The sequence below is a fragment of the Diadema antillarum genome, unplaced genomic scaffold, assembly GCF_040938485.1.
Source record: "Diadema antillarum isolate AM-2024a unplaced genomic scaffold, OU_Dant_1.0 seq00000604_RagTag, whole genome shotgun sequence".
NCBI lineage: Eukaryota > Metazoa > Echinodermata > Echinoidea > Diadematoida > Diadematidae > Diadema > Diadema antillarum.
Genome location: NW_027271532.1, coordinates 2,805,343 through 2,828,454, shown reverse-complemented (window position 1 = coordinate 2,828,454; position 23,112 = coordinate 2,805,343). Strand labels below are relative to the sequence as shown.

General features: G+C 37.7%; 1 protein-coding gene across 1 annotated transcript in view; it reads right to left on the bottom strand.

Moving 5' to 3' along the window:
* Positions 1-23,112, bottom strand: part of LOC139735908 (uncharacterized) — a 133,181-nt gene that overhangs the window by 26,937 nt on the left and 83,132 nt on the right. The window contains exon 4 of the mRNA XM_071646663.1: positions 14,831-14,977. Within this exon, the coding sequence (XP_071502764.1) occupies positions 14,831-14,977 (147 nt within the window). The remainder of the gene's footprint in view (positions 1-14,830; positions 14,978-23,112) is intronic.

Genomic DNA, 23,112 nt, shown 5'->3' with positions numbered 1-23,112 from the left:
GGGGTTGCAAAGAACACTTAAGGCAACTTGGAGGTGGAGGAAGCAGAATCAGAACAGGCTTAAAAAAAGTTTCTCAAACTAGCAACACATATCACCAACACACCAGATTCTCTTTTCCCATTCTATTTTGAAGTTGCATCAGAAAAATGCCAAGGGAGAATTATTTCAAGAAGCAGGTATGCAGTTAATGCAAAGGTTCTCATGATTTCAATTTAAGCAGGGCGCAAGTATGCCATTACAGATACCTCCCACCTATCACAGACTTTGTTAAAGAAATTTCAAGTCTTTCCATTTGTGCAGGGTTGTTTCAAATCTTGTAAATTCAGGCAGGATGTGAACAGCCTAGTTTCAAGCTGCAAGACCAAAATCTACCCTGCAATATAAAAAGGGGGCTTGGACATAGGCTAAGCTTCTAAATACGCACAATACCAGCAAAAGCTTGTGTCTGGAAGTCACGAAGAGATCCGATCATGACAGCTTCCACTCAAACATTCTCAAATTAGAGGTGAAAGAAAATAGCTAACAGCCTGGAGCCCAGGCTATCAGGTTTAGTGTCACTATATCACATTTCAAGATTAAGTTTCAGATGGACTCACTTCAAGGCAGAAGTAACAAGCATATAGGGACAATCAAAGACCATCTAATAGTACATTAACACAGACTGTTCTCTAAAACCATGCAATAAAATGAATACAATACAGCGACCCGGAATCTGCTCCTCCGACGACGTGAGAGCAGTTTTTGCGACGAGGACATTGATGCTCTTTATGGAATGCAGGGCTTGGTGCTGTTCATCCCTAGCAACGCAGAGAGCGAGCATGTGGAAAAACCCAGAGAGAGGTTGCTAGGGGGAGGGGGAGAAGATGTGGACTGCTCTATACCAACAAACAGCTACACAACCAGCTCAAAATACATAAAAGGAGAAAAGTCTGGGTGTTAGAGACATTTCTTGATATAGATAATACAGATACAGAAAATAGATGGATACAAAGGCAGGATATAAGATTTATCTACAGGAGAGGGACAGTGAGAGGAAGAGGGTGTGTGTGTGTGTGTGCGTGTGTGTGTGTGTGTGTGTGTGTGTGTGTGTAGAGCAAGCTGAAGAGGATGGACAGACAAGAGGACACAGAGACACAGACAGACGGAGAAGCGGCGACATGCAGGCAATGCTGCTTTCAACGCGAACAAACTCTGAGCGGAAATGGAAGCATTAATTAGGTTCCTTGACAGTTGAAGCTAATAATTATCACTAGGCAATGTCGTTACCTCCCTTTCGGCCGGCCCCCGACACTTCCCCCCTCGCATCCCATGTCCCCCTCACAGTGTTTCGGCGTGTGCGCTAGTTCACTATCGCTCACGGGAACATGCACATCTTACTACAACATCCTGCCCCGGTACGCGGCAAGGAAAGGAAACGGAGAGACAGTGGTTGAAACAGAGAAAGATTCTTTCGTGGCTAGTCTTCCATTCTAAACACTATCATTCATTTTCTCAATAAACAAAACAAGCTTAGAAGACATCAGAAATATATGGACTAATGAATTAAAAAAGACAAAGTTCGAGAGAAGAACTATGCTTATTAGTGGTCAGCACAAAGACAATGTTGTATCCTAATTTCATAGATGATAAACATGTATTTTCATATTCTGTCCTTATAATTCAAATTTTTAGCAATTTCCCGAGCAATGATTGTGTCATATACTGTATATGCTGAATATTTTGTGAGGTTTTTATTTTCGCGAATTTCGCGAGTTGGGTGCTATTCACAAAATTAAAGGACAAGTTCACCTTCATAGACATATGGGTTGAGTGAATGCAGCAATATTAGTAGAGCACATCATTGAGAGTTTGAGGAAAATCGGACAATCCGTTCAAAAGTTATGAATTTTTAAAGTTTCTGCTCACTCAAGGCTGGATGAGAAGACTACTATAGCTTGTGATGTCACATGAGTAGAACGGTATAAAGAAAGAATAAAGAAAATTCAACATATTCTCACTTTTCTCGCATAACAAAAGAACACTTGACTTCTCTCTTTCAGAAGGCAGGGGGAATAATATTACCCTTAACATATGTCAGTAACAAGTCTTAGAAATGTGCACTTAATTCAAAAAGTAAAGCTTTAGAGCTGAAAAAAAAATCTGAGCATTAACTTAAAAAAAGAGCAAATATCATTTCATTGTCTATAAGGATATAATCATCAAGTTCAATTCTTTAATGACTAATGTGTATCAATGGAAACTATGCGTTTACCCTTTTCTGAAAGAAATACTTGCTGCAATACTTGAAGCCTGGAATGTACACTAGAGAACATCTGCGCACAGCAAAATGTGCCTTACCAATACTGTAAAATCATGAACATTCGCGGCACGAAACTTTCACGAATTACCACTGGCATTCAATGCATTGTGTAGAAAAAAATGGCGTGTGCATTTTTCTTTCACAAATCTTGGCTTCACACAAAATTTGAGAAAGTTTCATACACATGAAAATTTACCAGTATCATGTCTAACAGACTGACCCCCTTTTGCTAAATAGCACATGAAGGGTTAACCAGTTTTTTAGGTACTATCCTCCCACGGGCCACCTACTACAGTCATTGAGTCATTTATAGACCAAAAGGAAACTTCATCACTGCAAATGATAATCCACGAATATGAAACTTCAAATCAAATCATCCATTCGTGTACTGAAAAATAAGAATGCCAAAAGTGAGTAATAACCATACAATAAGGACCACAATCACTGGACAGTCACGGTTTTACTGCATATCATCCTTCTAATAGAATGAGAGTTGGCCTAAATGAGTCCATTCTTTTCAGGCCCATATCTACATTGTATCTAATAAAGAATCTAAATGGTACGCCATGCAAAGCCTTCAGAGAACACCTGCAAATCAATCTAGAAAACGATAATTTCTTGGATGAAACATATTAAAGGAGGACTGTGATTTTAACCACATCAAAGTTAAATCAGTTACATTGGGTATCTGAGTAACAGCTTCCACATGGTTCATGCTCAGCTGATGTACACAAGGCAATATGTTCCATGTTATCATTTAATCATGGCAACTTTTGCCAAAATATGCACGGCTGTGGAAAATATATCAAAATTCATTTATAAATAACCCTTAGAGTCTATTTAGAGTATCTAGGAAGAGCACCTGCCTGTCCTTGGGAGTAGGCAGTGACCCTGGGGGAAGCTTCAAACTAGTTTACCGTGAATGTACTCAACTTGAGCTATGAATATTGCCATACTATCCACGCTTTTACACGGACCGAGAGTGCTTAATCTGAATGCTGAATTACAAACATGATTACAATTACGATTCAAATTATCGTTCATTCACACGACCGAGGAAGGCTTCACGGATTCTGCGGTTTTTAATTTCAGAGCAAGGAGGGAAGGTTTGGTTTCTTTCCAAGTTCCCATCAATCACGCTTGAGCCGTCTTTCTGTGGGAGTGGTTGGAAGGTCACCACAATCTCCGCCCCCAAAAACACGATTGGAGTTCAATTACGTTCACACGGTCGTTTCGTGGCTTAATTCTGGGGAAACATGATTGTAAAACACCTCCGGACCCTCATTTGAAACACAATTGGAATTACGATTCAAGTTAGCCTCTATGATTCCAGTTTGCTTTAACATGGCAAGAGTGCTTTAATTTGAGACATGATTCTCGTGAAGCATCATTACAATCGTGTTTCAAATTCAGCACTCTCGGGAAGAGTGAAAGTTAAGAGTGTAATACGCAACCATTACATACACATGTTCAATGCAGGCCAAAAGCACAAAAACAACAATGGCACATCTTTGGGTAGTAGCCATCTACTGAAGATGCCCACACAGTTTGGTCTTCAGAAGTATAGCTATCAGAACTTTAATAGCAGAATGAAATATAGAATAAAATTCCCTTTTACATTCAAGTTTACTTTGCAAATAAAAAATGTAGAATCATGTTTTAATATAGAATGGTTAAGTTTCAAGAAGATAGGAAGAGAAATGCAAAAGTCATGGAAATCTAAAATGCACCAGTTCTTTTTTTTTCTTTTTCTTTTTCTTTTTCATCAGCAGTGACATCAGAGCCACAGTCTTTGGCAAATTGGACTACATGATAATTATGTTACCTCAAAACACTCCCGTTGGTTTGTATTCTAAAAATACCTTGAAATCTATATTTTTAGTCAATGATGATGTAACTACAACCCCTTTTGACATTTACCGAGTCATCATTTCTTAAGGTTCAGTATTCTGATTGAAGGATATAACTTAAAAACTCACTTTAAAAATACAGAAAAGAAAAAGGAGAACAATATTTTTAAGTAGGTCCAAGGAAGACTTGCAAGGTCAATATATCTTCTCCTCTAATTTGCATAGATGTGATTTTGAGCAACATCACTGCTTCATGAAATGTGAAAACTCTTTTTATATTTTGAGCTTTTGCACTTTACGTTCAATTTTGTCAAATCTTTTACAGTTCTGCTAGTTTGATCAAACACTGTTCACCAAATCCAACATAAACATGGAGCGGTATTTCACCTAGCTCAAGAGATAATATCCCTTCAATTGTCAGCGATGAAAACAAGAGCTCTAATCAAATTAAAGAATGCATGCACATGAACATTCCAACCAATGTGTAGTCTGGTGTCGGGGCCTTGCCAGGCAAAAAAAAAAAAAAAAAGTATGACCACGCGGGGGCAAGTCGCAGTTGTACACGGGGCAGCGTCTTAATGACATGAAATGAATATTTCCCTTCTCACCGGCAAGCTGACCACTAAGCACCCTAGTCTGGCACTCGACCAACACAAAACAACAACAACAGAACATACTGCATAGAGTTACACACACACAAACACACACACGCACACACACACACACGCACACACACAGAGTCCTAATACAAGAAGACCACAGATTCTAGGTGATGTCAGTAAGAGCCAAGAAACCAAATACACACTGGACAAGGTCACTGTACTATCACAAAGATGTGAAGCAAGTTGGTTGCCCACAACAACAGAAAGAATGAGTAAAGGACAACCAAAATTTGCACCTGCAGATGGGCCACTGACATTAACAACATAACCCTAGGTTGTTGTTTTGTTTTATTGTTATTTTTTACTTTCTAGATTACTCAAGAACTATACAAAACCTCAAAATGAAAATGAATCCATAAACTGCATTTTTTTTAAAACTAGAGCAATTCAACAATTGCACACATTAACTTGAATACCTCTGCTTCTCATGAAATCTCCATATCTGCTGTAAGTATAAGGCCCTTTGATCAACATTTTGATATGATTAAGAAATCTTGATCACTAACCAAGGATTGAACTTTTATCCTCTCGACACAAAGAAAATATTTTCCTCCTCATTATTTCTATCCGTTATACCAAGTAATGATTGTTCTTAAAGGGAAGATAAACCCCAAGAGCAATGTAGATTGAGTGAAAGCAGCAACATTAGTAGAACGCATCAGTGAAAGTTTGAAGAAAATCGGACAATCGATGCAAAAGTTATGAATTTTTAAAATGTTGGTGTTGGAACCGCTGGACAAGGAGACTACTAGAAGTTATGACGTATGAGTGGACAACAATACCAAGAAAATATAAAGAAAATTCTACAAAAATCCATTTTTCATGAAAATTACAAATTCCATCAACTTGATATTGACATTATGTTAAGGGTAGCAATTATTCCCCCCTGCTTTCTGAAAGCGGTTGGTCCATTGCTCTTTCATAATTCTAGAAAAGTGAATTTTTGTTGAATTTCCTTTATATTTTCTTTGTATTGTTGTCCACTCATACGTCATATCCTCTAGTAGTCTCCTAATCCAGCGGTTCCAACACCAAAACTTTAAAAATTCATAACTTTTGTATCGATTGTCCGATTTTCCTCAAACTTTCACTGATGCGTTCTACTAATGTTGCTGCTTTCACTCAATCCACATTGCTCTTGGGGTTTATCTTCCCTTTAAACCAAGGGGGATCTACAGTCAGAAAATGACTGAATTTTGGTGACCTTTGCCCCTTCAAATTGTCATTTCAGACAATTGATTGATTTGATTCTATCTTTCATACCAAATTATATTCCAAAAGAAAATTCCCAGGTGAAGTTATGGCTAGAGAATGATATTTTTAAAGTAAGTAGAAACCAGCAACATTCACCTTTGACTATTCACCATTGTCATTTCATCAAAAGCTGTAATAATTATGTATTATCTTTCCTACGAAATCACATTACCACTGGATATAAGTAGATGTCTACTGGCAATAATAACTGCTGAAATTATGTGAAAGTTCAATAACATTTGACATTTGAACTTGAGGAATATTTGCCCTAAATCTAATAAAATCTAATAAGAGCTTCTACACCTCATCAAGCATACCTGGGCCAAGTATGAATGTACAGCAAAAGTCCACAATGCAGTTTTTGTAATAAAAACTGAATGTGGGAGGAACACACAGTCAAACTGCATGCATGCCTTGAAGGGTTCCTCAAATGTGAACAAACAAACAAAGCTATTGTACTTGCTTTTAATAAAACACATTATTTGACACCATCCACATTAATCTTACCACTGATCGTACACCATTAGTGGAAGAAATCCTTAAAAATAAAGTGGTCAAGGTTTCAGGAATTATAAATAATGAGTATAATGTAAGTCCAGAGAAAATGTTTAATTCTCCATTATACTTCTATAATACTCACACATCCCTTCCCCCTTTGCACAAAGCACAAAATTAGGGATAATTCAATTATGAAATGCTGGCCAAATTGGCAATGTGCAAGGTCAAGTGAAGAATTGGTTGGCCCTTGATTGAGGTTGCAAGTTTCTTTTTTATGTACTTACAGTAGGGGGCTTGTTGGATGCCCCACCAAAGAAAAAATATTCATGACATTGTAATGAAAATTTCCTCTGGAAAGCTATATTACAGTCCAGCAAACCCACAGATAGGTGCTTCAATTAAAAATGATAATAATGATAATCATTATAATAATAACAATGATAATAATAATGATAATGATAATAATAATAACAATAATAATGATAATAATAATAATAATGATAATAATAACGGTTGTCCAATGGCATAACACTTTACCTTGAAAGTTATCAAAATATCATTTACAAGGCAAGGGGTATATGAGTTGAGTTTCTGACTTTAACCTTCACACATAAAGATTATTACACTTGCATTGGTCACTGTCAAGATTTAATATACAGTATCAAGATACTTCAAAAATAAAAGCAATGGCCAATTTGAGATTGAAAATGTAAAAGAAAAATTCCATATAAATATCAGAGCTGAGTATAATTCATAAATGCCATATTTTACCAATGATATATTCTAGTCTTGAGTTTCAGAGCAAATCAGAGCAAATTCTACAAATATCAAAATCTTACGCAATTGTAGTCCATATATAAACATAATAGTATCTCATCTTTGAACAATTGAAGAACTCTGAAAAGCATGATTGAAGTTCCACAGCTGATGTTTATATAAAATCTAAAACCCACTCTGCAGCATCTCAGAAAGCTCATGAATTTAAAACTTGATTGATTCACAAATAGAATTGTGAGAAATCATGCACTTGGCTTCTAACAAAAAGGAAAGAGAGAAATTTAATTCAGAGAATGCAAAGTTTGAAAATCAGTAAAAGACCATCCCACTTCACAAAGATGCCTCTATTCAAAGAGTAAACTTTGCACTGATTTTTCACACGGCACAGTTAATATTAGTCCCATACGTTTAAAATGAGGTTAGATCCTCAAACTCAGACTGTAGTAGTAAAGCTTCCTTATCCTATAATATTACATGTGCTTTCAAAGTACACATTAGTCCCACGTGCTCAAAATGAAGTTAGATTCCAAATTACCCCTGAATAGAATGATTATATCATTCTTTACTTTACATTACAGACAACTGCAGAAAGCAACATAATCCTGAATGCATGTACCTTGGGATAAGAGTCTGGGACAGCTGCCTTAAAGGTTTAAGAGGCAGTGTTTGAGGGGGAAATGTCACAACTTCACAAAAACACACACACCAAAAAACAAAAAAAACAAAACAAAAAAAACTTGTAAATAAAACAGAAATAGTCTGAACTTGTGCCAAGAGCAGAGGTGGGTCATGGTAACAATGGAAGATAATAATATTCTCGCTTTAGTAGTGGGAGGAGTCAATGCTGTACAAGAATTTATCTGAAGTTACTTCATGATCAAAGGTAAATACCTATTTATATACATGTATTTTTCTCTTCTTTTTTCAACAAAACATCTGAATAACGATCTATGCACACGACACTTTGCCATCATTTAAACACAAGCAGAATTTCACATAAAATCATATGTTCATAATGTAATTAGTATCATAACTAGAATATCTAATATGGGTAAGCTATAAAATAGCACACTCACATTTAACACAGAACTTGATGCTTTGCTTGTATGCAGACTTCTAAAGGACAGGTCAAAATCAATCTTACAGTCAACTACAATGTATACTGGTTCTACATTGTAGGATGGGTAGGTTAAATTTGACTTTTTGATGCAACTGAATGGCTTTCAAGACAAATTAGGGCTCAACAAAGCAAATGTGTGAATTCATGATTTAGATTTTTCTGTTAATACCAAAGCAGGAAGTGATTATTGAAGGATTTCTTTCTTTCTTTCTTTTTTTCACAGAAAGATTCCATTTATACAGAGATGTTGACAAATCTAAACATGATGGTCTAGATTTGTAATCGAATTTACAAACCATAATGTAATTGTCCGGATATCAGCAATTTTCACACTTTGGACCCACAGAAGTCAGCTGTGATATGATATGGAATGATGACCTTATCATACTGCCAACACTAAAATGCTGAAAATTTTGCCACTTTGGCGCAAAACTACTTTCCACACTAAATCCCCATGCCTCAGTGACAGGTGGTGATTTTTGGCTGCAGAATCTAACCACAAAGTGAGCTGGAAGCCAAGCCAGCACACAAAAGAAAAAAAAATCCTACTAGTCCCACACATGATATTTGATGTTATATATTGTATTTGTGATAACTGATGCCATGTTCAGCATTCTATGGCTTAAATGCTCATGTCTACATCCTTAACCAATTGCTCACCAGGAGCAGACATTCTATTGAAAACTCTGTCTGTGCCAGAAACTTTGGACAATGTGTACAATGCTATGGGGTTCACTGTGCTAACAAGACACTCAAAGTAAACAGAGGGTTAAGGCTTAAAGAATTGCCATATTTCAGAGATACCAGGTTAATCAAGTGTTCTATTACATAAAATTAGTTATTTGCATTACATGTTGCCTACAAGGAATGCTTTGCAAGCATAAAGTCATATGTCATGTTTTGTCATAATGAGGTCTACTGGTGCATTTATTGATCACAAAGTAGATTTTATAATTTCAAGGCGTAGGACACCATACAGTTCATGGGGACATCAAGCTCTGTAGTTTGCTGCAATGCTTTGATTTCCTGAATTGATACTTCAGTGAGGAGGCATTGTGGCTCAGTGGATAAACAGAGACTCCAACCCCAAGCACCTTCTGATCTGGAGATTCTCCCGCCCGAAACCCCTAGCAAACGGGAGACTCCAAGTTGATGTGTGCGAAGCGCGAAGTTCCTAGGGTTCTAGATGTTCTCTTGTGCTATCTAAGGCTTATTTTTTCAACATACGATAGCAATAAGTAAGAAATCCTTTCCACCGGGAGACACAGAGCCAGGGCGGGAGAAATCAAATCTCAAACGGGAGAACAGGAGATTTTGCAAAAATGGGCTTTCGGCGGGAGATCTCCCGTCGAAAACGGGAGAGTTGGAGTCTCTGGATAAATCTCCCGACCCTTAATCTTGAGGTACCGTACATGGTTCAAATCCGCTGGCAGCAGCGGTTGTGTCCTTTATCCTCAATACCCAATCCTTCAGAGAGGATAGAGAGCCATAAGCCCCACAGTAGCATGCTCACACAGGCATTTAAGTGTTCGCCCAAGTGGCCAAAGAATGCAAATTCAAACACATGATTAATACATCTTTGTCAAAAGTCTTGCACGTTGCATTTTCTTTGGAACCTTTGGTAGTGAGTTTGATGAATTTCTCCAGTGTCTGGACACTGCTTTGTGTGCTCTACGCAGCACATCACATAATCAAATGTGCAAGGCAGGAAAAGCTTGGATACTCATTAATATCAAACATTTTTTCCTATTAGTCAGAGTATTTTCATGTGTATGTGTTCGGACATTTCTTTGATGTTCTGGTGCGCATTGCTTGGTCCAGTATCTAATGTCCAGTGATAGAATTAATACTAAGTATATGCCAAATATTTCGCAAGGTTTTTATTTTTGCGAATTTTGCGAGTCGATGCTATTCGCGAAATTAAAAACACACGAAAATGTTAACTCTCATCCCAACATGAATGCGACGTGCACGCATACATTTCTCCATTCAGACTGTACAGTATGCCACAATCACGAATTCAACCACTCGCAAAATTGTCGGTAAGTCCTGATTCGCAAAATATTAGACTTGCTGAATGTATGCCATATACAGTATTTTACTTTATGCAGTGGTTTGTTCTGGATTAGAAAAAAAGAACCTTCTAAAGATGTGACCTTTCCCATTTCAAAGCATCAAATATTTTTGAAGATTATATCAAATATTTCTTCATAAAAGTCTATACACATCAATCTAGTTTGACTGCATTTCATAAACAAAGTGTTCCAAAGTGAAGAAAAGAAATATCTATTCTCGTTCATTTTAAGCATGGATTTCTAACATGGGTCTTAGTATATAATCCTATGATAATCAAATTCTGGAATATTTTCTGCTGAGGTGTAAGAACACAAGTTGTCCAAGAGCTGCAATTTACTAATCAAAACAGCCCAAAAAACAAACAAGACAAAACAAAACAAATGATAAACGTATGGTGGCATCACAATTCATAAACAATACAGTACACTGAATACTGCTTCTACAGCACTCTGTGGCTTAAAGAAATGTTTGCAGCTCACACATTTTATCAGACTGTGATAATTATACCATGGTCCTATAAGTCCTACAGAAAATGAGTAGACATACACATAGGTGCTTACGAAATCAGAGTAGTACCGATGTGACAATACCTACTGTACACGGTGCTTGTACATTCACATCTGAAGAATAGCAGAGAGTAAGGAAAATATTCAGGGTGAAATTCATCCATGTTTTTTTTAATTATTATTTATTTACATTACACTCGGGGGCTGAAGGTAAAAATATACATATAAACAAATAAATAGATATTTTGTTATCGGTATGCTAATTTCTTACCTTTGCTTTACACTGTACTAGAGCTGAGGCAGGTCTTCTATCGCAGTCCCGACTCAGTCTATTCCGATTACGTTTTTGAGACATTATGACGTACAATTCCCTTCTATCGACTACGTTATTGTCCAAGGAATGTGAAAAGTATTGCTAAATCAGCGCGGGTCATTTTACTTCTCTAGATCCCTTCAGAGAGTGGTGATAGAAAGACATAGGATCACAGTTTCCTCTTCAAGAATCACTGGCAAACGACGCAACGAGGGGTGAAAAAAGGTTCCAGATCAGTCTATCTGGACTGCATTACACTGCAACACACAAGCAAACGCAATGTGACAAAGTTTGTTGACCCTTAATAATTAGGAGCAGGCCCATAGACTTAAAATGAGACAGAAGAAGAACTCAGAATTGAAAATAACTACAGAGCTTTACCCCGAGTATCATTTTTCCTGCGTGGGAACTATTCCGCATGTTTTAAGGAAAGCTGCGTGCAGAGCCATATCATCGCGTGTGCAACCAGCATGGAAACTAGATACGACTGCAACCGGTAGTCCCACGTAGCAGTGGTTCGTTAGCACTTGTGTGTATGTCAGTGTGTGTGTGTGTGTGTGTGTGTGTGTGTGTGTGTGTGTGTGAGCGACAGCGAGTACACACTCCCTTTAAAAAAAAACACAAACACAACACATGTTGCTTCGGCAGAGTTCATGGGTCGACAGTGTGAGAGAGAGAGAAAAAAAAAAGAAGGAAGAAGCCAGCGCGTTGAAAGAGCGTACATGGATGTGAATTAGGCACATTAGCTCCCAGGCGAAAGTGGGGCATCGCAAGTAAATTACCGGCTAACGCAAACTTCCTAATGACGATTTTCGTGAATCCACTCTCCCTAAAATGCCTTCCTGAGATATGGAGCCCCACAGCTCCCCAAACACATCACCTGCGTACACTCCAGGCTGGCGATACAGGGCCACGAGTTTGCAGGTATGCATGCACTGCGGCAAAGGTACATCAAAGCTACTCACCACCAAACTGATATACGCTGTAATTGACCGGCTCGTTAATATTTTTTTCAAATTTTATGCATACTTCCTTCACGACGGTAATCCATAGCAACCCCAAACCTTTCCTGAGGTTCATTTGAGATTCTCCCTACCTAGCAACACTAGCTGTAGGCAAAACAAATTCCAGGCTAGGCAGAAGCATATGAAGTCGACAGCTCACAACTAGTGGGGTGGACACATTGCATTTTCAAAACATGTGTAACCAAACCAGTCCTAAATACTCCATTCCTGTGGCCTTGTTTCTCATTCATTGTTTACTGGTAGCATTAAATGAGATAGAGTTAATAGTTGTGTTTCATTTGAGCCTTTTGTTCTTCTTAAAGAATTGCATATCTAAAAAGTAGAATTTTCCAAAGCCTCTTCATCGCTAAATTTATGGCTGATTCTCAAATTGGCAACACATTTTATAAGCTACAAGTTCCTGTTTCTTAGAAGAAAAAAACTGGCGAACTTTCGTCAATTTCCTTTTGATTTTGTGCACACTGAATGACTCTCACAAGGCTGAAATCTTTCTCCAACATAAATAATGCAGTGAAATTTGGAGGTGTCAATTTAATGCTAAAAACATAATTTCTGCAATGAAATTCCGTAATGACTTTGATGAGTTTGAAAACTAAATTCCACATATCTTAACTCTTAATGTGCCAGGCCCAAAACCCCTAACGTGCCAGAGGTTTTTACCTAATGCCAGAACGTTTCGAAACTGGACTGACAATGAAATTTAAAACCGCCATATTTCTGAAACTATTGACTGTTTTGAATTGAGTTCTACACAACATATATCAAGAAATGTTTGCTCTTTCGTGTCATGCAGTCAGTTTGCCACAATATCTATCTGAATCTGAAATATTGCAAAAATATTTGATACATCAAAAAAATTATTAGAAGTTTGTGTGTAGTATGGAAAAAAAGAGTCAGTCTTGTTTTTTCTTCAATGGAACGCTCCCTTGACTCTGTGAGAAAGTTTTAGAGCAACATTTCCTCTTTCAAATGATAACAAAATTGCCTTCTAGAATTGTATGATTCCAAAGATACTAGCAGTTTATTTTGTCTTAGCAATTTCTCTTTCTGCCTCAGTAATTCATCCCCAAATCTGAGTCCTTTAGTCCCAGATCCTGTATTTGAAACTAAAGTAATTGTCCCGAGCCCTGGAATCGTGTCTTTTGTCCACCTGAGAAGGAAGAACCTGCTAAGCCTCCTTTTGTCTACGCGGACTGCGGGCGGGCGTACTCTATTGAATTCGGCAGGCCTTTGTCCACGCGCAATTCCTATGCTAGCGTGGGGACGATTAGTGACGTTCACCAAAACAAAAGGATGAAAGACTTGACCGACGAACGAAAGCTGACCCTCTTTGAAGGACAAAATCAAAGCAGCTTCCCGCAGGACAGCGTCCAAGCGGAACAATGCGAGTGGAACCGCATTGACAATACACGCAGAGTCAGTAGCATACACACGCGTGGTTTACCTATGAGACATTTGATCCATACACATCTCGCAGAGGGTGCGCCCGCTGCGGATTTTCCCGATGTGAAAAAAATACATCTAGCTGAAAAATCGTGTATTTACTCAAAATTTTCCTATGTAAGCATGCTCATATTTTTAGTGGAAACGATGGCTATGCTAATCAGCTACCGGTACATATCATTGGCAGTTGCTTGGTGTAACACATTACGGTACCACAAGAACTTAAATGATCAATGCTTTTCACGCTGTTTTTAGTCGCCGATCGGCGACCATGGCACGTCAGGACTAAGGTCGCCGTTTGGCGACCATGGCACGTTAAGAGTTAAATTGTACAGACCATACTTTCCATCCCTACAAATACATTTAAACTTATAAAAATAAAACATCTGTTTGTCTAATGATATGACATATACTTAGATATAGGATAAACTGAAGAATGCCTCAGAGTAACCTTTAAGGCATAAATTGTTGGTAAATGTCTGTAAATGTTCGCCTGGAATTTCCTGCTCTAAACCTTTCTCATCCAAACATTGCCTGATGTTGTCCCAAATGATGTGCTCAGTGACAGTAAAACAAAGTTCTCATTGTGGTTTTGATGGGTTTTCAAGACAAGACTTGGGCAATTGACATATCACCATGGAAACAGCATTTCATGACGAAAGGATGGTAGTGGTCATGGAATTCTGTCAGTTTCCATAACATATCTTCCTTTTCCATTCATCTAATCATCATCATCATCACCATCATATCATCTTCATCATCATATCATCTTCATCCTCATCATCCTCCTCATCATCATCATCATCATCATCACCATCATCATCATCATCATCATATCATCATCATCATCATCATCATCATCATCATCATCATCATCACTATCATCATCATCGTCATCATCATCCTCGTCATTGCCGTCATCGTCGTTGTTCAACCTGAGTACAGAATGCTGACCAACACTTGACTTGACCCCTGCCCTTTGAACCCCTGGATGGAGCCAAACCTACCTCATTGCCTTCTTGGGTAATGAAGACATGGCAGTACTGGACTCCAACGGGTCCCTTTGGGTTGCGTGCCAGGAAGGCAAACTGGCCAAAGTCGGGATCGCACGTGGCATAGGAGATCCTCTTCAGAGCATGTGCCATAAGCAGTACCTGTGTGAAGGGTGGAGTGAGGAGAGAGAGAGCAGTGAGGAGAGAGAGAGAGCAGTGAGGGGTGAGAAGAATAACTACATAATAACTATCATCATAATCATACGTAAAATCAAGCACATGATTGAGTGGAGGGTAACATGAAACAAGCATGATGAGAGCTGAATGATTGTCCCTTTCCTTAGATACAGAGACTGCACTATATACTGCATACACCATAAATTATATTTTGTGAATATTATCTTATCTGAGTTGGGACTCGAAAGACAACTTTGCTATTTTTTTTTAATTCGCATTAAAAAACCACATCACTTGATGGAATGAGGAATGTGTGTCATGCCTTTCAAGGAGAGAATTTAGTGATTTCCCACTTTGGATGAAATGTAACACATTTGTGTTGCAGGAAACAATATTTGGGGAGGTTGTTCATCTGGAAATGCAGACTCTCAAAATTTGCAAATTACATAAAAGACTGCACGTATACATGTGTTACTTTAAACACTTTCCTTTGCTCATACTTTTAAACATTTAAAAACAAAGCTAGGGTTAAATAAAAATATATATTTTCTATAATTCAACTACTGGTAGCAACACATCAGTTTTGATAATAGCAAAAAAAAAATGATCATCACAACTAGTTGTAATGCTATACTATTACTGCTTCTACTACTACTGCTACTACTTCTACTATCATGCTAATTCTACAACAACAACAACAACAACAACAACAACAACAACTAGGTGTACTACTACTACTACTGCTTCTACTACCACTAATTCTTCCACTACATACTACTTCTTCTACTACCACTACCTCCGACTAATATCACAATTACTTCTACTACTACTGCTATTACTACCTGTATGCATGAGACCATCCTACTTTCTACTCCCCCCCCCACATTCCCCTATCCTTCCACCGTCCCTACCCCTCACACCCCCACCCCTCACACCCCCCCCCCCCCTTCATCCTGCGATCTCCACCTTGCTGCTATCTCTATTGACCATACAAGCAGGAAGCATTCTCTCTTTGAACACTGCGATAACCTGGTGTCAAGCAAAATTTTCTCCCAATAATTAATTAGTTTACACCTCATTACGCCGGCTGATGAGGCAAAACACGCACAGGACGTCGAGGACCCGACCGAATTAGTGGCATACACCCTATCACCACAGGGGGCAGTATACTAATGGCTAGAGGGTATATAGTGTTAACTTTCTATTATAACTCATAGAGAAAAGTACAGCAGTTATACATTTCCCCCTCAAAATCCCTGTACCCACCCATATTCCCTGTTCTTATACATACAAATCAATGAATTCAGCAACTTTAATATTATGTGAGATTAGAAAAATATCTCTAAATCTGCTGAAATATACACCCAAAATTCAAGCAAGTATTTGTATGTAATTGCACATAGCAGGATATTGTTTCTACACCAATGCAACTACAGCATTATCTGCTTTGACGAAAAAGATTAAAGCTCATATATTAGTTACTGTCTATCTCTTGCCCATCATATCAATTCCTTAAAGATTACAAAGCATTTCACAACTTTAATTAAGATAAGTTTGCAAATTAATAAATCCATCTATTTTTCTGCTTAGAGATTCGAGATGTTGCAAAATTGAAGGAATTTGATTTTTTTTTTTAAACTAAAATTTATCCTGCGTTGTACACATCAAATTCATAAAGCACACTGATACAGTTCATGATAGACTGAGGGGAGAAAAAGTTTAACATGATCACACATCACAATCAAAGATACCACTGATTTCAATTATATCGTACTAAAAGTGGTAAAGCAAGAAGTTGTAGTTAGTAAGCAGAAATAACTGGTAAGGGATGTAGCAAGAAGTAACAAGCATAGCAGTAGTGGTGTGTTGACTATAGTAACTGACAAAAAGAACAAGCTACAAAGTAATAATTTGTAGTTGTGCAGCAATAGTATAAATAGTAGCAGTAGCACAGTAGCAGTAGTGGTTGTAGCAGTAAAGTAATGGTTGTAGTAACAGCAGTCACAGCAGAAGTAGTCATAGTAGTAGAAATCATGGTAAAAGTGGTATTGCATTAGCATAACTTTTATGAAAAGAAATCAATGAGATACAAAAGGAAAAGTCAGAAGCATATAACTCACTCTCTTTCACGACTTCAAAAATTGCAACTTAAGGCTTATGCTTCAACACAGTTACTCTAATACACACAAACTTCAATGCTCACATACATCAAACCTGTCCATCTGTAGGGGGTAACTAGACAATGGACGAATTAACACTCGTATCCTACTGTCTAATGGAGTGGGGGGGGGGGGGGAGGAGTGCTCCTGGGGGAAGGGATGATCAGTTGAGAGGCCAGGAGGAAAATCTGTGATTTCCTCATCATAAACTAGGCATTCTCCCAACAGATACCTTGAACTATGCATCCCATACAAACTTGCATTCAGGGACAGATATTTGGACACACAACTTCTAGACATGTATCATATCTTCATGATAATAAAGCTATGAAATGTACCATAGTCACATTCGCAAAGACAAATTAGCGGGAAAACGATCATGATCCAAATACTGAGATTTTTTTTATCCCACTACTTTGCATCAGTGTGAATTCCACTATTAATGTATCTATACGAAAGTGTTCACATGAGAATGCTTGACCTCTTGATCGAAGAAAAGCTAGCACTCATGGAGGAGTCTTATTCTTGTGCCAAATAGACTCAGGAAAGCTTGGTCTGCTGTATCAATGACGTCTTAGCAAGCTTCTTTAACATAACAAGGGATGTAATCTCAGGACAGGAATAAGCCCAACCAGCTGACACAATTTACAATTCAGAAAAAATAAAAATGCCATAATGCATTCAGAAAAAAAAAATGCAATACATAATACATAATTACATTCAGAAAAGAAAGGCAATACATAAATATTGGTAAGAACAATGCTCAAATTATCAAAACAACTTACAACATCTAAATAAAGTATTAATACACAAAGCATTCTGACATACAAAAGCTTTGTACACATCTACACACACTTGTACATTGTATGTCAATAGAAAAGTCTACATTTACTTTCATTACCCAGAAACTCAGCAAAACAAATTTTAAAAAATAATCCATTTCTAATATATAGCATAGTTGTTGTTGTTTTTTGGGAGGTGGGGGGAATTGTCCTGTTTAGTATTGGAGCAAGTTTTTGCAAGTGTACATATGGGCCTGTCATTTAAAAAAAAAATAATAACGACAAATAAAAAAAATTATAATCTAAATGGGGTGTCAAAGGCTGTGGTACGATCCACACAAGTAAGAAAACACAAAACAAAATCATCATGTACCAACTTAGATTATAAAATGGGTTCAAGAATGTAGCCAATAGGAAGCGCTGAAATGAGTCACGTGTGCTTTGGTTATTCTAGTCCCATCGCACTGCGTGTTAAATCCTATTGCCGATCGTCTGTGCGCGCGGTGGCTCCTTTGAATTGCATGCATACATTAGTACAGTACGCGCTGTCAATCCTGTAAACAACTTCTAGTTCGGGCTGCCGGCCGGCCGGCCTTTCTTCCCTTGTGCATAACATGTGTGGCGTACGTATACTCAATATACGTACACTTTGTACAGTACAGTAGACCAAGCGTTGTGGGACCGGACGCGTACATGGAGTCACTTTGAAGGGCAAATCCAACAATTTAGCAGGTTAATTCTCACGCCGTTTTCAGAGTATGTTGTCTAGTAGGCCTATATGAGGAGTCTATATCAAGTCTTTAAGGTAAAGGGTGCATATTCTATGTAAAATAAGTAAGTTTTCATGCGGGAACTTAAGTGTCCGGAAACCCAACCCCCCATCATACTTATACTGTATGTGCGGGATTTCCGAGTGCGACGTGCATAAATGTTTGGGACGAACATCTTCGGACGTCTTAACCCACAAAGGTACGTGAAAAACGCTGAAAAATGGTGTTAGTTTTCGAATTTTCGACCCATTTTATAAAACAAATGATGCACAGGATTATTTCGTGGCGTTAGTGGAGGCGTAGCTCACTCTCGGGTATTTACAATGTAGTGCATGTTTCACAATTGTAAATACCCTGGAGTGCACTATACGCCTCCACTAACGCACTCTATCCTGTGCATCATTTGTATAGTAATTCTAACCACAAGCTTATACGCATGTAGTTGAATTCATGTTATGTCCAAGCGATCTAAGATATTTTGAATTTATTTCCAGGAGACAGAAATATCCATCTCTTCATCTAATGATCTCAGTAAAGAAATTGATGATCAGTAATACTGATATCTGTTCAATGACCAGCACTCTTGACAGGGGGAGAGGAATTGAGAGCAGCTATAGCCGCCAGAGTTCAGTCAACTTCTGGCTGCTGAACTCCAGGTTGGGAACTCTGTCAGGAGTTTTGCGGTTTTGATTTGCAAACGTCTGTGAACTTGAATTCAAACAGAGTGGAGCGACCGAACACCGATGATTATCAGCATCGGTCGGCAAAGCAGAGCAAAATGTGGAACAGGATATGAAAGAATTCAATTTCCCCTCGGAGAGCCAGATATCAATATTGGGTTTATTGCACCTTACTGCGCTATTCAAACAACCTCATGTAACCAGAGAGGAATGCAGTACAAGTGTATAGTGCACTCCCGTTATAATGAACGTGGTTATAACAAAATTCCGGTTACAAAGAAGCAAAAATTCAAGCTCCAACATTATTCCCTCTATTTTTTTTAATCTTAATTTGGTCGGTTATAACAAAATTTCAATATAGGTCCTGAGGTCTTTGTTATAACGGAAGTCGACTGTATGGGGAAAAAGGCTGGAAATTAACTTAAGTCACACTTATTTTTTGTATCGAGTTCCAGCATATATGTGGCTCTTCTTCCTTTTCTTCTTTCCCTAAATCCCTACATTGGACTTAACCAAAATAGGCTAATTGTATCAGAGCATGATTATGACCTATGCAAGTGCTGTAAAATGTATCAATAATTCATGACCAGTGTGCAATCTGGGCCCATTTCTTAAAAAAATGTTAAGGTTAGCAACTCTTGCTGGAATGGTAACTTCCGACAGCAACAGCCAATCAGGAAGCTGGGTTCTTGTCATTACCATGACAATTGCCATTCCAGCCAAGAGTTGCTATCATATCAACTTTTAATGAAATGGGCCCTGAAGAGTGTCACATCTTGAACATGTACCTTTCTTTTCCATAACCCCTTTTTTCACTAAAGTACAGGCCATCATGTGGTGTATTAACAAACCCTGTTAGATACATTGACATCATTGCTGACCCAAGAGTTCCTTGTATCAGTTTTTTTCTTTTATTTATTTAGTTGTGAACACTTATTCAATGAATCAAAAAATCACATGGGACTTCGAATGATGAAATCATATCGACTTTGCAATATCAGATCTTGATAGTCATTCATTTTTCTCTGCAGATTGTCATAGCAACAATATTTTGCTCCTAGATACAAAGAAGTTCATATCAAGATGGCCACATCATTTTGTTCTGAACGGGGATAGCATGAATTCCTTTTATTTTAGCTTTTGTTCAACAAACATTTGAAAAAATACAACAATTTGGTTTCATAAATACACTTGGATGACAAAATAATAATACAGATACCAGTTGGTGGAAGAAATGGAAATGACTTGTCGTTCAACTGTCAAAGTGTTAGTCAGAGAACAATGGTCATATTTTCACTTAGCCTGTATAAGCATATGTCTTTGTTAATATAACCTGAAAAAAATACATACTTATAGTATATATATTTTTGTTCTATCACGACCAATTTTTGCTTTCTAAATCTCTTGGAAGGATGAACGTGTTAATAATTCACACTATCCAAACACAAAGGTTACTATGGAGACCGTATCACCTTGAACTCAATTATTATGTCCGTTAGTGATACCCTATCTGTAGCAAACATTTCAGTTTCACACAAATAACATATTTACAATGGAAATATGAAGGGGATAATTATCTGAATGGTTCAGGGCGAGGGTGGGGGGGGGGGGAGAACGGTCTGAAAGGGGTTCAATAAACGAACGGTTGTATCTATGAGGAACCATTCAATTAGACTTGGTACAAAGTGGCAGGCTACGTCGCCTCCCTGCTCAAGAAGTAGCATTGATATCACACTCTACTAAAGCTCCTTGAGGTTTGAAATATGGGATGGAGAGAGGGCTTGTGTATACATGTGGGTGTGTATGTGTGTTTACTGAGAGAAAGAGAGAGAGAGTTCTATATTTTTAGGGAAGTACCGCCTATGAAATGAGTGACAGAGATAGGGAAAAGAGACCAAGGTAGACGTCTTTGGAAAGAGAGGTAGGGGTATTTTTTCTAAAACCCTGTGCCGGAGATACCCTTGGATAACTGCTGACAGACACTTCAATCAGGCATACTCCAATTAATTAAAAGCTTCCATGTATTCCGGGATATTTAGGGGAATAGTGCATATGAGTTCAAATCCAGCAAAGCATGTATACAGATTCGGGGACATTTCACTTTGTTTTACCCCAAGAAATCTGCAACATCACTTGTATTTCAAGAGATTTACCTTTCCTCTCATAAATGTATAAATGATGAGGAAAAATAGCATTTTTTTTTTCCAGGGTAGCTCTACCCTCTTCTACTGCAAATCTTGATGACTTTGTAGAACACAGAAATTTTGAGAAGCTTCAGCAGAACTGATTAGAATAAATTCATCATGCACATCCATCATGAATCATGTGATGCTTAGATCAGATATGAAAATATTACTTCTAATTCTGTAATATCTCACTTTTTTTCACCTTCTCTTCCATCTTCCACTCACATTTTAGCAACAAATAAAAGATAAATAAATGAATAACAAAACAAACAAAAATAACCTCTATACATGTTACATGTTTGCAATGTTACCAGTGCTTGCACGAGAAGTGATAATATGCAATCTTATATCTCTGTTCAAGAAAGATGCAGTAACAATAGCAATTTTCAAGCAATCATCATCATCATCTCAAAATGTAACATCTAATTTTTATATTTCTCATGAACTGAAAATGGCAGGTTGTGCAGGAAAGAAAAACAATTCAGGCAAATCAAGAACAAATTGTAGCTCCTAAAACATTTCAGAACAATTACTTTGTGGTGTTTGTGCCATGTCTCATTTATCTTTAAACCTACTTTCATTTTAGCCGAGATAATCTTGAATTTTACCATCTTCACGACCCTGACAGATTAGCCCTTTTTTATGCCACAGACGTTGTGAACAGTTTGTACAACATTATGTGGTTTTCTGTACTAACTGGTACTCAAAGCACGCAATGGGTTAAACACAAAACTGGTTACTTTTATGGCTATTTAGGATCAAGTCCATCACAAATTCAATCCAGACATGAGATTAGAAATTCTTCTCTTCATGCCAAATAGACTATATGTTTGTAACAGTTATTACATGCCAATTCTTTCTGGAAATAAAGTAAAAGAAGCGCAGTTCGGCTTATAAAGCTTCCTTCAGCCAAATTTGACCTGAAATGTCTCACTACAAAATGTCAGGATGGACATGAAACAAGTTGAATAACCTGAAGCACATTGAACGTATAATGAATTATGTATGATTTTGTCACAATGAATATCAATGTTTCTCTTTGGAGAAATCATAATTGGATTAAGACCTCCAAATCACATGGAAGGCACAGCTAGCCAGGCTCAGCTGTCTGCTGACAACTATGTGAAATGTCTCCCTCTATTGACACAAACATTATAATGAAAACTTCTCCTCAGTGTTGCTGCTTCTCAAGTTGATCTGGGAGAAAATTGTCATATCCTTTTATATCCCCATAAAAAAGTAGGACGCCCCTCTTGACCTTTCAAACAGCCTGCATTCAAGGCTGCTTCATTCATTTGAAAGTGGTTTATGTCAAAATGATATAAACAAGTAATATAAGCTACAATTTATTTTAAGCAGGCCACTTCATTTGATAAAGTACACACAGACCCAAGCAAATCATTGACCTGGTCATACTGAACCACACAAATGTAGAGATAAATGAACATCTTTGAGTCAATTCATTTGTTGAATACATGATGATTCTTCAGGGATATGTCATGGACTGTGCAAACAAGAATTTCTGATGTAGAACTTTCTAGTG